This window comes from Meles meles, chromosome 2 (genome assembly GCF_922984935.1).
Source record: "Meles meles chromosome 2, mMelMel3.1 paternal haplotype, whole genome shotgun sequence".
Lineage (NCBI taxonomy): Eukaryota > Metazoa > Chordata > Mammalia > Carnivora > Mustelidae > Meles > Meles meles.
In genome coordinates, this window is record NC_060067.1 from 36257799 (window position 1) to 36275607 (window position 17809).

A 17809-nucleotide genomic window follows, 5' to 3' on the forward strand; every position below is an offset into this window, starting at 1 on the left:
TTTCTCTGAAATTGGAGTATAAATCCCATGGGCAAGGATTACTCTTCAACATTTGTCTTCTCCCACACTCTGCCTGGAGTGCCCAGAGCATTTGCATGTGAGATGCGTGCTCTGATGTCCCTTTAAAAGGCGTTTTCCGTATGCTAAGAGGCACCTAGAAGATGGGTTTCTTCTCCACTCCCTGTTTGTTTAGGACTCTGAGCATTTATTGCTTGTTACTTGCCTCTTTAGTAAATGTGTTGTTGTTAAGAAAAATGTCACTTGCTTATTTTTGTCCTGTAATTGGCCAAATTCTGAGAATTAATATTATTTTTCATTAGGCAAATTATTTTTAACTCAGGTAATTTTTATCAGTTAACTTTTGCATGTGAAATGAATGCCGTTGTACACGTGGAACTATCTGATTATGAAGAAATTATTGAAAGCAAACCAGTGTGTATGTAGAGCTGTCCCTTTTTGTAGTTGAAATTCACATTTTGTGCAGTTAATGTTTATTTACACATGTTCTTTTTGCTTTTAGGATATTCGGAAATTCTTTGGGGTTATACCAAGTGGAAAGAAACCTGTAACTGAAACAGTAAAGAAGAATGAGAAAACAAAGTCTGCTGAAGAAACTTTAAAAGCAAAGAAAGGAATAAAGGAAATCAAGGTCAGTTTTCTAAATACAATATTGAATTGTATAAAAAGTGAAATTCTGTTCCTAGACTTGATATGTTGGGAGCCTGAGGTAAATAAAGATTTCAACTCACCTTGCAGAGGAAGAAGAAAAGTGTATTTCTAGTTAATATAGCTGACTGTATTCTTTGCTCGTTTTTCTGAAGTAGAGATGGAACCCTTTTTAGTTGTTAAAACTACATTTTTTGAGCAGTTTGTTCTTAGAGACGTGGGTCTCAAGTGAAAGGCGTTAGACTTCTGGTAAAGGAAGGTTTTGAAGGAAAGCTTTATTCTTTTCTCTGTCTTCTTTGGGCCTCAGAAAAGTTAAGATACAATGTCACTATAGAAAGCAGACAGTGGCTACAGTAGTGTGTCTGAGTTAATATTATTCCACTTTGTGTAAAATGTAAGAATCTGCAACTCTACAGGTCTGTTTATCACCACTTCATCTTTTATGTTTTAGTTGTCATATGTATTATAGCTATATTTGTTAGTACTGCACATTCAGTGTAATAATTTTTGCTCTAAACAGACATATTTTAAAGAAACTAAAAGGAAAAAATCGATCTTTTATGTTTACCCACGTATTTGCCATTTCTGGTGCTTTTCATTTCTTATTGAAGATAAGAATTTCTGAATTTCTATGTCATATCGTTGTTTTTAAACCTGAAGAATTTTTTTTTATCATTTCTTGTAGCATAGATCTTTTGGTAACAAATTTTGTAAGTTTTTGTTTATTTAATAATATATTTTTTCTTCATTCTTGGAGGATATTTTTGCTGGTTATAGAATTTTGGATTGGCACTTTTTTCCCCCCAGCACTTTAAAGATGTTCCATTGTCTTTTGGTCTCTTTTTTTCTGGAGAGATATTAGCAGTCATATTGTTTTCTTTTGTACATTATGTATTGTTTTCCTTATGCTGCCTTTAGGAAATTTATCTTTGGTTTTTAGTTTTGACTGTGGTATGCCTGGGTGTGTTTTTCTTGTATGTATTCTGTTTATGGCTTCTGAGCTTCTTGAATCTATAAATTTATAAATCTCACCAAATTTGGGAACTCTTTGCCATTATTATTATTATTATTTTTTTTGCCATTATTTCTTCAAATAATTTCTGCCTCATTCTCTTTCTCCTCTTCTGGGATTTTTTTTTGATTCTAGCCATTCTGACAGGTATAATGTGATATCTCATTGTGGTTTTGATTTGCCCTAATGATTAGTGATGTTGAGCATCTTTTCATGTGTCCATCTGAAGATCTTTTTTAGGTTCTTTGCCCATTTTTAATCAGATTATTTTGGGGTTTTTTGGTGTTGAGTTGTAGAAGTTCTTTATATACTTTGGATATTAACCCCTTATTGGATATATCATCTGCAAATATCTTCTCCCATTCAGTAGGTCGCCTCTTCATTTTATTGATGGTTTCCTTTGCTGTGCAAAAGCTTTTTATTTTGGTGTAGTCTCAGTAGTTTTTTGTTTGTTTGTTTGTTTGTTTCCCTCACTAAAGGAGGTATCAAGAAAAAGGTTTCTCAAAGGCAGGGAGCCTGATACAGGGCTCGATCCCAGGACCCCAGGATCATGCCCTGAGCTGAGGGCAGATGCTTAACTGACTGAGCTACACAGGTGACCTGAGTTTTCAGGGTTTTCTATGAATAGTATGTCATTTGCAAAAAGTGACTATTTCTTTAGTGATTTGGATGTCTTTTATTTCTTTTTCTGGACTGGTTGCTATGTCTAGGACTTCCAGTACTAGTACATATATTTTTAAATTTCTTCTTTGATTTCATCATCGACCCGTCAGTTGTTTAGTAGCATGTTGTTTAAAGTCCATGTGTTTGTGGGTTTTTTCCCCCCATATTTTTTCCTGTAATTGATTTCTAGTTTTATACCATTATGGTTGGAAAAGATGCTTGATATGAGTTTAGTTTTCTTAAATTTATTGAAACTTATTTTGAGGCTTACCATGTTATCTATCTTGGATAAAGTTCAACATGCGCTTGGAAAGAATATGTATTCTGTTGTTTTTGGATGGAATGTTCTGCATCTATTTGTTAAGTCCATCTGGTCTGACTGTTTCCTTATTGATTTTCTTCCTGGATAACTATCCATTGATGGAACGGGGGTGTTAAAGTTCCGTACTATTTTTGTATTACTGTCAGTTTCTTCCTTTACATCTCTTAATCTTTGTGTTGTGTATTTAGGTGCTTTAGTGTTGGATGCGTAAATATTTACAATTGTTACATCATCTTGTTGGATTGATCCCTTTATTGTTATGTAATGCCACTTTTTGTTTCTTGTTGCCGTCTTTGTTTTAAAGTCTATTTTGTCTGATGTAAGTATTGCTACCCTGGATATTTTTTTTTTTAGTTTCCGTCTCTTCATTTTCAGTTTGTATGTGTCTAATGTGAGTCTTTTGTGGGTAGCATATAGACGGGTCTTGTTTTTTATCCACTCTGTCATCCCCTGTCTTTTTTTTTGTCTTTTGATTAGAGAATTAGGCTATTTACATTTAGAGTAAATAGGTATGTACTTTTTTTGTTAATTGATTTCTGGTTGTTTTTGTAGTTCTCTATTCCTTTCTTTTCTTGCTCTCTTTTCTTGGGACTGGTAAGTTTCTTCAGTGTTGTACTTTTCTTTATTTTTTTGTGTATCTATTACGGTCTTTGGCTTGTGGTTATCATTAGTTTCTTGTATAACATACAAGTATATGATAGTCTGTATTAAATTGATAATCACTTAAGATTGAACACATTCTAAAAGAACTTCATTTTTACTCCCCTCTGTCTACCTTTTATCTATATGTTGTTAGGTTTTACATCTTTTTTTTTTTTTTTTTAAGATTTTATTTATTTATTTGACAGAGAGAGATCACAAGCAGGCAGAGAGGCAGGCAGAGATAGTGAGAGGGAAGCAGGCTCCCTGCCGAGCAGAGAGCCCGATGCGGGACTCGATCCCAGGACCCTGAGATCATGACCCGAGCCGAAGGCAGCAGCTTAAACCACTGAGCCACCCAGGCGCCCCAGGTTTTACATTTTTTTATTATGGGAGTCCCCTTAACTTTTTTTTTTTTAAAAGATTTTATTTATTTATTTATTTGTAGCACAAGCAGGGGGAGCAGCAGGCAGAGCAGGCAGAGGGAGAAACAGGCTCTTCATTGAGCAGGGAGCCTGATGTGGAACTTGATCCTGGGACCCTGGGATCATGACCTGAGCTTGAAGGCAGATGCTTAACGACTGAGCTACCCAGGCATCCCTGACTTAACTAACTTTTAAAAATATAGTTGGTTTTACTACTTTTGTCATTTAACCTTTTACTAGCTTTGTAAGTAATTGCTCTACTACCTTTACTGTGCTTGCTTTTAATGAAATTTTTTCTTTTCATAATTTTCTTCTAATTGCAGCCTTTTTTATCCACTTCAAGAACCTCTTTAACATTTCTTGTAAGGCTGGTTTAGTGGTGATGAAATACTTTAATTTTTGTTTATCTGGGAAGCTCTTTATCTCTCCGATTCTGAATGATAACCTTGCTGGGTAGAGTATTCTTGTTTGTAGCTTTTTTCCTTTCAGCACTTGGAATATATCATGCCTCTCCCTTCTGGTGTGCATAATAGTTTCTGCTGAAAAATCATCTGATTGCCTTATGGAGTTTCCCTTTTAGGTAATTATTAGCTTCTCTCTTGCTGCTTTTAAAATTCTTTATCTTTAATCTTTGACATTTTACTTATTACTGTTACATATGGAGCTCCTTCAGTTCATTTTGTTTGGAAAACTCTCTTCTTCCTGAATCTGGATATCCATTTTCTTCTCCAGGTGAGGGAAATTTTCAACAGATATTTCCTCAATAACTTTTCTGTCCGTGTGTCTCTCTCTCAGCTTCTTCTGAGACCCCTATAATGCAAATCTTTGCTTTGTTTGCATGGGTTTTTTTGTTTGTTTGTTTGTTTTTATGTTTTCCAAGAAATTCTTCCTGTTCTCATTTAAAAAAAAAATTCTTTTTCCTTTTCACTCCATGGCTTGGGTGCTTACCGTTAGTCTGTCTTCCAGATTGCTGATCTGTTCTGCATTCTTTAATCTTCTGTTATTATCTCTAGTGTGTTTTTCATTTCATTTACTGTATTCTTCAGTGCCAGTCTGTTCTAATATTTTCTATCTCTTTGTTGAAGTTCTCACTGAACTCATCCACTCTTCTCTCCAGCTGGTGAGCATCTCTGTGATCATTAATTTTTTTTTTTTTTTAAGTTTGAAATGTTTGGCAGATAGCTTGGTTATCTCTGTTGCATTTAGTTTTTTCCCCGAGGTTTTGTCTTATTCTTTCATTTGAAGCATTTTCTTCTGTCTTCTCATCTTGCTTGACTTTCCCTGCTTGTTTCTGTGAATTAGGTGCAACAGATATTTCTCCTGAACTTGAAGGAATGATCGTGTGTATGGTCATCCCATGTGTAGCTGCATATGCCTGGTGACTTTGGCTGGCTGGCTGAAGTTGTAGCTGGTGGTTTTGAGGCATTCTGTGCTGGGGTGCCCTGGTGGGATGGCCTGAGCTGTAGTGGATGTGGATTGGGGTGGTCCTAGGGCTCTCTGCATAGAGGGTGCTCTGGAAGACTGCTGAAATGAAGTAGATGCAAGCTGGGTGGTCCCCGGGGGTCTTTGTGCACAGGGTGCCCTGGTAGGACAGTTGAATCTGAAATGGCATGGCCCAGGGCAGTCTCAGGGTTCTCTGTGCTGAGCATAGCTGATGCTGAAATGTATGCAAGTTGAGGTGTGCTGGGGTACTCTGTGTAGGCGTGCCCTGGTCAGTTTTCTGGATCCAAAGCAGGAATGGACTGGGTGGTTTCTAGGCACTACACGTAGTGGGTACCTTGGTGAGTCATCTGGAGCCAAATTGGGCATGTTCTTGAGGAACTCTGCAGCGGGGTTGCCCCGGCAAGTTGTCTGGAGCCAAGGTAGTGTTTTGGGGTGCCTTGTGCCTGTGTCACATTGGCAAGGCAGCTAGCACTGTTTGGGGATGGAGAACTGATCAGGGAAGCAGCAGTATGTGTTGTGCTAGGGTCACATGGATGAGGTGTCTAGGGCTGGTGGGGGATTATTGAGGTGATAGGCCAGCAAGACCCTACTCCTGACCATGCTGTCAAGGTGGAGGGAGAATGTAAACCTTGGCCCCTCCAACCTGGAGAGGGTTCCAGCAGCTCCCCCACCATTTGGTGGAGATGTGGGGCTAAATTTTTTATAATCCAGTTACTCTTTTAAACCATAGCCTTTTTTCTCCACCCCAAGAAGATGAATTTGCTTATGGTTTTTCAGTACTATCCGTGCCTAATGCAGTCACAGTGATGGGTGGGGGTTCCTTTCGTTACCCTGTCTCTGTTTCTCTTGCCATTCTCTATGTGATCTCTCTATTTTTTGTTGTGCAGAGGCTGTTCCGTCAGCCCTCAGTTCTTCAGGAGGAATTGCTCTATAAATAGGTATAGATTTGGTGTGTCCTGTGGAGGTGAGTTCATTGCCATCTTAGACCAGAAGTCCTAGGCTTTTTTTTTAAGCACACACATCAAAAACTTTTCCAGCCTTCATCATAACCCAGTTCCAAAGCCATTCCCATATTTTAGGTATTTTTTACTGCACCACTCCATTTCATGGTAACAAAATCTGTATTAGGATTCTCCAAAGAAATAGAATCTCAAAGGAGATTTATTTTAAAGAATTCATGAATGTGATTATGGGGGCTGACAGGTCCCTAGACCTACAGCTGGGCAAGCTGGAGACTTATGATAGCTGAGGTGTAGTTTAAGTGTGAGTCTGAAGTCCAGTGAACTAGGAGAGCCAGTAGTGTGATTACAGGCTCAAGCCTACTTGCCAAGAGTAGTAGGCTTGAGACTCAGGAATAGTTGATGTCCTAGGTTGAAGGCAGGCAGGAAGGAGGAATTCTCTTACTTGGGAGAGGGTTAGTGTTTTGTTCTCTTCAGACCTTTAACTCATTGGATCAGGTTCACTCACATTATGGAGAGGAATCACCCTTTAATCAGTCTATTGATTTAAATGTTAGATTCATCCAAAAACACCTTCATAGAAATACTCAGAATAATGTTTGATGTAATATCTGGGTACTTTGTGGCCCAGCAAGTTTACAGGTAAAACTAAGCATCGCAAGTCACATTTCCCAGTTTTTTTGGTGTGTGTCTGGTTATTTTGGATTTATGTTGTATAGTGTGAATTATATAGTGTAGGAAATTTGGATTCTGTTACATTCTTCCAAAGTGTGTTAATTCTTTTGGTTTAGCAGGCAGTTAATTTGGTTGAACTCAAACTCTTAACTGTTGACTCCTCTGTGATAGGCAGCAGATGAAATCTTTATTCAGTTTGTTTATCCTTAGCACTGGGAGTTGTTCCATTCATATGTAGTTCAGGAGACAGGCATACAGTTTGGGCTAAGAAATAATTGACATATATAGCTATATAAGTTTGAGCTGTACAGCATGATGATTTGACCTACATCTATTGTGAAGTGATGACCACAGTAGGTGTAGTTAACATCCATGATCTCAATATAGGAACAGTAAAAGGAAAAAAAAAATTCTCCTGTGATGAGAACTTTTAGATCTACCCTCTTAACAAGTTTCCTACTTATCAAATAGCAATGTTAACTGTAGTCATTGTGTTGTATATTACATCCCTAGGACTTGTAACTAAAAGTTTATACCTTTTGACCACCTTACTCCAGTTGTACTTCGCCTCACCCCCTGCCTTTGGTAACCACAAGTCTGATCTCTTTTTCTATGAGTTTGGTATGTTTTTTGTTTTTTTTTGAGGCCACATATTGGTTAGATCATCCAGTGTTTGTCTTTCTCTGTCTGACTTATTTCACTTAGCATAATGCCTGCAAGGGTTCATCCATGTTGTTGCAAATGGTGGGATTTCCTCTTTTTTTTTTTTTAAATGTGTACTTTTTTCTTTATCCTTCCTTACTTTGATGGTCATTTAGGTTGTTTCCATGTCTTGGCTATTATAAATAATGCTTCTGTGACCATGGGGGATGTAGATATCTTTTTGAGTTAGTGTTTTTTTTTTTTCTTTGGATATATTTCCAGAAGTAGAATTGTTGGGTAATATGGTAGTTTGGAGCACTGGGTGTGGTGCATAAACAATGAATTATGGATCACTGAGAAAAAATTAAATTAAAAAAAAAATTTTTTTTTTTTTTGGAGGAACCTCCCTACTGTTTTCCAGTGGCTGTACATTTTATAGTCCCACCAGCAGTCCAGAAGGGTTCCTTTTTCTTCATATCCATGCCAGCGTTTGTTACCTCTTTTCTTTTTGATGGAGGATCTGGCTTAGGGCATTAATGACTTTTGGGCTATGTAATTCTTTGTTATGGAGGAATGTCTTATGCATTGTAGGACATTTAGAAACATCCCTGGTCTGCTATCTACCCATTAGATGCCAGTAACATCCCAACCCCCCATAGCCGCCCACTCCCCCACCCCATTTATGACAAGCAAAAATGTCTCCTTTGGGCAAAATTACTGAGCTCAAGTCTAATGAGAAAAAAGCAGCTGAGTTATGTAGATGTTTTTGTGTTCTAATTATACTGTGATGTTTACAGGTAAATAGTTCTTGTAAAGAAGATGACTCTAAGCAGAAGCAACCAAATAAGAAAAAGAGGATCATCTATGATTCAGGTAATATTTCTCCTGAGGAGCTTTAAAAGTTTTAAAATAATTTTATATCCCTCAGAGCAGTGTTTTCTAAACTGGTGTTCTGAGACACAGAGCTCTCTCTGATGTTATAATAAGTCCTGTGAGGAGAGGGCTCTATACTTAAAGATAGAAACATTTTTATTATATTGTGGAATTTATCAGAGCTGAAATGTGTTAATGTATTAAATATGTCTGGGAGGTATATAGTATATATAGCATGTCTTAGACTTACTTTGAATATGGCATATTTATTTTTTAAAATAGTCATACTAACGTCTCTTGCAGCTGAACTTCTTGGAAACTGAATTTGAAAAAAAGTGCTTTAGAAACAGATCTAAAATTTAATTTTTATGCTTTTAATCTGGACCTTTTTTGTTGCATTTAAAGTGGAACAAGCACCATATAAAATATTTAAATATACTTTTAAGATGGGGAGTGTGTATTTTTATGCTTGCCTTTTATGATATATTAAAGTAACAATAGAATTCAGAATGTTTTAGATTTTACTTTCGTGGAATAGATCAATCTGGTGTGAATTCTTACAATTAAAAAGGTAACCTAAGGAAGCATTTGTAGATTGTTAGGATTTGACAGTGATAGCAAAGATTCTGACTCCATCCTAAGAATACATAAGTGTTTATTGTAAGTCTTTTATTATTGTATATTGTAAGGAATTTGAAATAAATACACATTCTCTGGAAGTTTCTGTCATTTGGGAAACTGGAAATGTAATTGTTTGGTGCAGTTTAGAATAATATGAAGCAGGATTTATAAATGCGTGGTTCAGAGAAAAAGGAAGGATACTGAAGTTTATGAAACTTCTATTTTTGTACTCCTTTGTCTTGGTTTGTATTTAAGTGTCTTGGGTAGTTAGGTTGTAGTAGACAGACCAGTGCTTCCAAAGATGTCCATACCGTAATTCCTAGAATCTGTGAATATGTTAGGTTACATGACAAAAGAGAAATTAAAGTTGTAGGTGGCATTAAGTTTGATAATCAGATGACCTTAAAGTAGGGAGATTATCCTGGATTATCTAGGGATGGGCCCATTGTATTCACAAGGAAGGGGAAGCTGGAGAAAGAGAGAGAGGGATTAACTATGGAAGAAAGAGAACCAGAAAGATGGCAGCAGGAGAAGGATTTTGCCTGCTGTTGCTGGTTTTGAAGATGGAGGAAGGGAGCCCTAACTAGAGAATATTAGCAATCATTAGAAACTGGAAAAGACAGGGAAATAGATTTTTCCCAAGAGTATCTAGAAAAGGATCATAGCCCTGCTGACACTTTGATATTAGTCCAGTGAGACCCATGGGATTTTAAACCTCCAGAACTGTAAGATAATATGCTCATATTGTTTTAAGCTACTGAGTTTGTGGTGATTTGTTATGGCAACAGAAGTAAGCCAAAGGCTTAACATAAGTAGAAGTAGAAGTAGAATTCACAGTAAGAGTTTTGCCTCGAAATGGGTCTTGAGGAATTGGTTAACAATAATCACTTTAAAAACACATTATTTTACTATTTCTTTTGAGGGTCTTGTTTGATTTTCTTTTCATGTACAGATTCAGAATCAGAGGAGACAGTGCAGGTAAAAAATGCCAAAAAGCAACCAGAAAAATTGCCGTTGTCTTCCAGACTTGGTAAAATTCTACGCCAGGATCCTGTTACATACATTTCAGAAACAGGTAAGGTACTGAATATGTTTGTTGTTTTAGAGAGCAGTAGTGTGTGTTATGTTTGTGAGCTTCTCGTTGGTGTCTGGATGTACGTCTTTCACTTTGAATTGAATTTCTGTTGCCTTTTTTCCTTTGTTATTGTATATTAGAGGAAGGCCGTAGTCATTATCTTTGGCATTTTCTCTGGGTTAAGGGCCATTGTAAAGACCAATTACAGGAGAATTGGCCTTGGGATTTTTTAAAGTTTTTGTTTTGTTTTGTTTTTTAAGATTTATCTATTTATTTTGGAGAGAGAGAAAAAGAGAATATGAGCGCGTGAACATGAGTGGGGAACGGGGCAGAGGGAGAGAGAGCCTCCCCAAACAGACTCCTCACTGAGGGCATAGCCTGATGTGGGCTGGATTCCAGCATCTTGAGGTCATGACCCAGTCTGAAAGCAAGAGTCAGTCACCTGAGCCACCCAGGCACCCCTAGGTGTTCTGTATTGAATAAGCTGAAGTTCTATCTTGAATCATAGATTAAAATGTTACTGGTATGTTTTATGTAAGTTTTTTAAATCTTGAATTTTAGAGTCATAATAAGCTAAACATATAACAGTTATTCATATTTGTGATTTATAAAATCTAGCATAGGGGCATGTGGGTGGCTCAGTGACTTAAGCGTCTGACTTTGGCGCAGGTCCTGATCCCAGGGTCCTGGGATTGAGCCCTGAAGTGGCTCTGTGCTCAGTGGGGAGTCTGCTTGTCCTTCTGCCTGTTCCCTCGCTCGTGCTCTTTTTCTGTCTCAAATAAATAAATAAAATCTTTAAAAAGATATATAATCTAGCAGAGATGGGACCTGAATTCCTTGTATTCTCTTGTGACATTGAAGATTTTAGCGCTGCTTTTTAAAAGATGATTTTTTTTTTAAAGATTTTATTTATTTATTTGACAGACAGAGATCATAAGTAGGCAGAGAGGCAGGCAGAGAGAGAGGAGGAAGCAGGCTCCCTGCTGAGCGGAGAGCCCGATGTGGGACTCAATCCCAGGACTCCGGGATCATGACCTGAGCCAAAGGCAGAGGCTTTAACCCACTGAGCCACCCAGGTGCCCCTAGAAGATGATTGTTTTTGTACTGAAATTTGTTTGATCTGTTTTGAGTGGTCAAAAAGCAAAAGACGTTTATAAATAATTGTACACTAATCTTAAAATGGTAAAATAGCATAAATGGTTGTTTCATAGACATTATTCATTTATGGTGAGGACCTCTGAAATGTCACCTAAAGAAAAAAACTCAGATGCATTCATTGTAAAGTCATTTTGAATCTGGCATTGTTAACTACTAGAGGAGACCGGAACAGGAATGAAAGGTTAGATGTAGTAATCTTCAAATTCACAGAGCCTGTTGAGTCGGTTCCTGCATAGAAATGCTTGAAGGGGCCATGAAATCATCTCATAGGTTACTGATTTGTTTATATTGAAGAAAACCTCCAGAACCATTATTTTTAGCACTCTGCTACTTCCGTATTGCTAGTGAAGTGAATACACCTGGTTTGAAGAGACAAGGTAAAAGCAATGTATTTATTTTGGTATTCAGCAAACATTTTTTGGGTGTTTTTTTACATCCCAGATACTAGGAGCTGGGGATAAAAAAATGACCAGACTCCCAAGTACTGTAGGAGTTGCTTGAGGCCTTGAAAAGTAGTCAGGCAGAGTGCTTGAAGGTAAGAGTTGGCCTAGCGCTTGAAGGATGAGCCGGTGATGGAGGAAAGAATGAGTCAACTTGCGGGAATGGGATTATTTAAGGCACGGCAGCCGGCACAGGGGTTTGTATGTTCATAGGACGCAGAAGAGACTGCTTGCCCACATGATGAGGCATGGTGGGAGGTAGGATGAAGGAAGGCCTTGAAGGCTAGGCCGATGAAGTTAGCCCTAACATAGCAGGGAAAAGGGAACCATGAAAGTTTTTGAAGAGAGTTGTGGAATGATGAAGATAGTATTGAAGGGTGATAGCTAGATTGCTAGTTTGAGGGTGGGATGGAGAATATAGAAATTGTAAAGAGGGAAGTTGAGGCATTTACTGGGAGTGAAGTAATGAGAGACATAAAAAGTTTGCAATAGTAAGGGACTGATATAAACTTTTTGGGAAATGAGTTACAAATTAGGTGTTTGGATGACCTATAGTGCTATTATTAGCATAGTTGGAGAATTGATGTCATTAGCATGTTTAATAAGGTTTTTGTTGTTATTTAAAAAATTTGAGTATTTTTATTTATTTTTTAAAAAGGTTTTATTTATTTATTTGCTAGGGAGAGACTGAGAGAGAGAGAACAAGCAGGGGGGTGGGAGGCAGAGGGAGAGCAGGCTCTCTGCTGAGCAAGAAGCAGGATGGGACCTCCGGTCCCAGGACCATGGGATCATGACCTGAGCGGAAGACAGAGGCTTAACCCACTGAGCCACCCAGATGTCCCTATTTTCTTTTAATTTTTAAGTAATATGTACACCTGACATGGAGCTTGAACTCACAGCCTTGAAATCCAGAGTCTCATGAGATATATAGTTCACCTCTATAGTTTAGTATTATTGGAATTTGCAGTTACAGGTCAAAGTTTTCAGAGATAGAAGGAACAATCAAACTTTTCTTCCATGTATGGGCTGTTACTTGAGAGTGTGCAGGTATTTGTGGTGGATGCATGGGTTGGTAAGTAGGGAGTGAAACAGGAAAGGAAGTCTTTGTGTTGCAGGAGGAACCTGAGCCTGGAAGGTCAGAAGCCCTGCCTGAGGTTCCATCCTTGGTTTCCATCTGACAGCCCTTCGAGTCTGCCTCACTTTATACAAAGCAGCGACACTAATTAAATAGGTTTGTTGTGGAGACTTACTGGAATAATGCAGAGGAAAGGGCCAGACCCAGTCCCTGAAGCATATAAAAATAGGCAGTCCAGAGGAAAAAGAGCAAAACAGAAGAAGCCCATGGATGAGCTTTGTAGGTTCTCAGAGACATTTATTTGATAAAATTGTACAAATGATCAAAACCAAAATGTAGGTGACATGAACATATTTTCTGTAAACTTTTCAGTAAGCTGAGATATTTCTTCATTATGGCAGAGGCAGACTGACTTTTTAACCTTTTTGTTCTATTGCTAAATATCTGCTCAGGCACATTGTGCAAATGCACTCTTCTATTAAGAGATCCCCCTATGAGATCTGGCCACCTTTGTGAAGTTTTGAATATGTGGGAGGGATACTAGGAACAGTATGGTGATAGGTTTGTTATGGAACTGAAGGTGGTGTGATCAAGCTTTCCAGTGACACCCTGGAAACGTCAAAGTTAGTGTGTAGACAGCCGTGACCTTCAACTGTGGATCAGTTGGCTATCCTTATCTTGTGATTTTAGGTACACAGAAGGGTCAGACGATTTAAGCTCTGATCACAGATTTTCTTTAACATGGGATCGTGTATTTCAGGCCAGGTATTTTTGAATGTTATTTTCTGAAGAGATATCCAACAGAAATCTGCAATTTCTGTGAACATTACCGGTGTTTATGTCATTCTGCTGGTGGCACGTACATGGGAAAGTAAACATTGTCCCCTTATTGTAGCTGAAAATCTTGGGGTGCGATGTATTTAATAGGATGTTCAGTATTAATTATAATTTTCTGTTTTTTTCTTACAATTAAGATATAGGGAAAAGCTAGTTCTTTTCTTGCCTCTGTTTATGGTCTCATAGTTTTTTTATTCCTTGAAATTACAGGTGCATGGGAAGAAAAATAAGCTCTTTTTCTTCCCTCTGTAAGGGAATGAACTGTTATAAAGCAGTCCATAATAAAATCAGATACATAAAGAGTTTTAAGAAAGGTGCAGCTTCTTGAAATTAATAAGCTGGAAAATTCTTTGTCTTAAAAATGATTTCGTTTTTTTAAAATCTGAAACTAGTTTTTCAGTAGTGGGTCATGAATAAATATTCACATTAAAATGTAAATATTTATATTACTAGTATTGGGTTAAATACAGTGGTATTTAATTTGTGGTAATAGTAATTTAAAATAAAAATTCTAACCTAAAATTGCATTGTTGATTGGGAGATTGGAGCTTCTTGTGGAAAAGGATTATATGACAATGATTCAGTTTTAAAAACCTGTTAATAATGAAAAAAACAGGGGCACCTGGTTGGCTTAGTTGGTTAAACAGTCTGCCTTTGGCTCAGGTCATGATTTAGGGTCCTGGGCAGCTTCACTTTGGGCTCTCCCCCCTTCCACCCCGCCCCCCAACACCCTGTCCTGGCTCATGCTCTCTCTCACAAATAAAATCTTAAAAAAAAATAACAAAAGAAACACCATATTTTATTTTTTATGAACCAGTTTTTGTTTGATATTTTTCTTGCAGTATAGTATTTGTAGTGTTTAAGAACATGAGCTCTTAATTCAGGCTGGCTGGGTCAACCTTCATTTATCTTCCCCATGTCTTAGTTTCCTCATTTGTGAAATGGGTTTATTATTAGTACCCACATCAGAGGACTTTGTGATGATCAAATGAGATAATCCTTGAAAAGCATTTAAAACAGTATCAGGCATATAATAAATTCTAAATAAGTATTAACTGTTAGGTTTACATTTCAGTTTTGTTGTATCCCTACATCTGCCTTTAAAGACTATGCTGAGGACATTTGATTTTTGCTTAAGTACTTAGGACTTTCTGTTGATCATGTAACTGTGCTTCAGAAATTGAGAAATTGAATTTGACCCACTTATGTTGCAGATGTGCACTGTCCAATATGGCAGCTTCTAATTACTTGTTGCTCTTGAGCACCCGAAATGTGACTAGCCCAAACTGAGAGTATTGTGAGTGTAAAGGACAGATTTCAGAGGATTAGTATGAAAAAGAAGTAAATTATCTTATTAATAATTTTTAGTATTGATATGTTGAAATAGTAATAATTTGAATATATTGGGTTGAATAAAATATTGTTGAAATTAATTTTGCTTGTTTCCTTTTTACTTTTTAAATATATGGTATTGAGAAAATTTAAAACTCTTTATGTAGCTCACTTTTTTTTCTGGTTGCATAAGACTTTATAAACAACAAGACAAATTTAGGAAATAACCTTATTTTGGAAAATAACCTGCTTCAAGTGCTTTTGTTTATATTATTATACACTTCTTTAGGCTATGTTATACGGATCTTTAGGCTTATTGTTTAGCTCTGAGGTTTATTTTTCATTATCACTTTTATTAAATCTGTGTTCTGTTGATTTTTAAAGTACTTTGATTACATTAATCTCCCAAATTTAAGGAAAGGAAAAAAATGGCTTGTAAACATCTTCAAAGCTAACCACTGACTCTAGTAAAATGTTCTTGTAGGTTGGTAAAAACCCAAATACTTGTTGTACTGGGTAAATATATTTACTTTTAGCTGTTTAATGAAGTGAGAGACCTTGAGTTTTGTTTGGCAAAGATGACCTTTTATTAGGCAGTTTCATCAGGGGGTGTTGTTTGGTTGAGAATGATGGGGGTTTTCCCCTGTCTTAAAAGTTGTTTATGGCTGGTAATTTTAATTGAGCACATAATTCCAGAGACAGTGCTCTTGAGGTTGTACTTGTTTTCGGGGTGTTAAATTGGAAAAAATTGAGAATGTGGTGTTCTCCAGTTTATGTAATTTTAGTGACCTGTGACTTGGGAAAAAAGTAGCCGAAGTATTGCTGAGGATGTGTGTGTAACTTTCTCTTTCACTGATTTTTAGAGGCTTATGGTTTTGCTTACCAGACAAATGGGGAAAGCTTATGTATAGTAGAGAGAACATTTCTTAGATGTTTTCAGGGAAACTAGAGTGATTAAGCCTGAAAATTTCTTTGAAGTGAGAGGAAACTAAGAACTATGTATTACATTTCTTTGATTATACTTGTTCAAAAATTAATACTGATTTCTGCACTAAGACTATAAAAGAAACTAAATTTATCATTTTGGGGGTGAGAATTTAGATTAATATTATATTATCATTATATATTTATATATTGTATATATACAATATATATTTACAATATATATAGTATATATTAAATATATATATTGTAAATATATAATGATAATATAATATTAATATTATTTTAACTTACCTAAGTAACACATTTAATACTAAAAGTAACACATTAACACTGAAAGTAAGACATTTTCGCTGAAAATGAAGTAAACAATTCAGATAAAAATTTTTTTATTCCCTCATTGATCCCTTTTGCCTTAGGTAGTCTATATAAATAAAAATATGTATACACACATTCATGTATATATATGTGTATATATATACACATACACACAGACACACACATTTATTTGAGTGGCATTTTATTATAAAATTTCTGTACCTTGCTTTTTCATAATTTAATGTCTTTGATTTCCTCTTTCCCTCCCTCCTTTCCTTGTCTCTCTCCTTGCCTCTTCCTCGCTTCTGCCTCTTTGCTTCAATACAGAAAGATTCCTATCTCATTCTTTTAAGCTTCTATATGGAATTTAATAGTATGCATTTCATCTTTTTCATGTTCTTATTTTGGATATTGGGTTATTGATATGTTCACCTGTTTATGTTTCATTGCAATATGATATATTTAACAATAAATGGGCGATTCACAATGAAGAATCTGATCACTTAAAAGAGAATAGTATTTCTTGAGGTTCATTTTAAGAATGTATTTTACCTGTCTATATTATGAAGAATAGATAGGGCTTCCAATTTCTGCTCCTGGGCACAGTGCTCTTACGAAAGTTCCCCCCTGCACCTCTACCAGAAGCATTTGTATTTTCTCTTTGACTATTACTATGTTATGGATCAAAGCGCCACTAATAATTTTTTTTTTGAACATGCTACTATTAAGTCAGGTCTTACCCAGTGTTCAAGTCCAGAAAAGGAGGACTTTACACATACCTTTACTAATTTTTTCCTGAAAGAGACTCATATCTTTTTTTTTTTTTTAATTTAAAAAGTTATTTGAGAAAGAGAGAATGCGCACATGCCCATGTGGTTGGGGGAGGGACGGAGGGAGAGGGAGCGAGAATCCCAAGCAGACTGCATGCCCAGTGTGGAGCCTGGTGCTGGGCTCAGTCTCACGACCCTGAGACATGACCTGAGCCAAAATCAAGATTTTGACGCTTAACTGACTTAGCCACCCAGGTGCCCTGAGCTCTTATATTTTTATCTTGTTAGATTCCAGGCTTTCTATCCTGATCCAGTCATTTATTTAACAATACTTAACAGTATTAAATCCTTGATTATTTATTCAGTAAACATCATGTGTACACTCTATGTACGTGATAGTGTACTGAATAATCTATGAAATAGATAAAAGAATAAAGCATAGTCTTGTCTTCAAGGGCTTAGAGTTCATTGGGAGATAAGTCTTTTATATAAAAATCATATAAGAAAAATTAGCAGTGATAAAATATTTTCTAAGGATATTGAGGCTTGGGAGAGGTAACTTTTATTTTGGAGGTTCAGGAAACATTTCCTGGTGGAGAGAGAAGTTTGAGATAAATTTGAAAGGTTTGGAAGAATTTAATATGGAGATTTAGGTATTATATGTACTAGAAAAAGAGAAGAATGTGGGAGCTTGGAAATCAATAGCACTGTTTCATATGCATTATTCTTTACTTTCTAACCTACTATAGAAAGAGAAAATCTGTTTTAAAAATTCAACTTATAAACTTTTACAGATTTACATGATAAATAATACTACCTAGTTTTGTAACTCATATATATATACATAATGAAGAAACATTTTTAAATGATTTATTCATTTTAGAGAGAGAATACACGAGGCAGGGGGAGGAGTAGAGGGAGA

The 17809-nt window shown here is 36.4% G+C and overlaps 1 protein-coding gene across 2 annotated transcripts in view; it reads left to right on the top strand.

Moving 5' to 3' along the window:
* Positions 1-17809, top strand: part of RFC1 (replication factor C subunit 1) — a 74738-nt gene that overhangs the window by 14675 nt on the left and 42254 nt on the right. For both annotated transcript variants that reach the window (XM_045989099.1, XM_045989107.1), the window contains exons 2-4: positions 521-649; positions 8244-8319; positions 9893-10015. In XM_045989099.1, coding sequence (XP_045845055.1) covers positions 521-649; positions 8244-8319; positions 9893-10015 — 328 coding nt within the window. The remainder of the gene's footprint in view (positions 1-520; positions 650-8243; positions 8320-9892; positions 10016-17809) is intronic.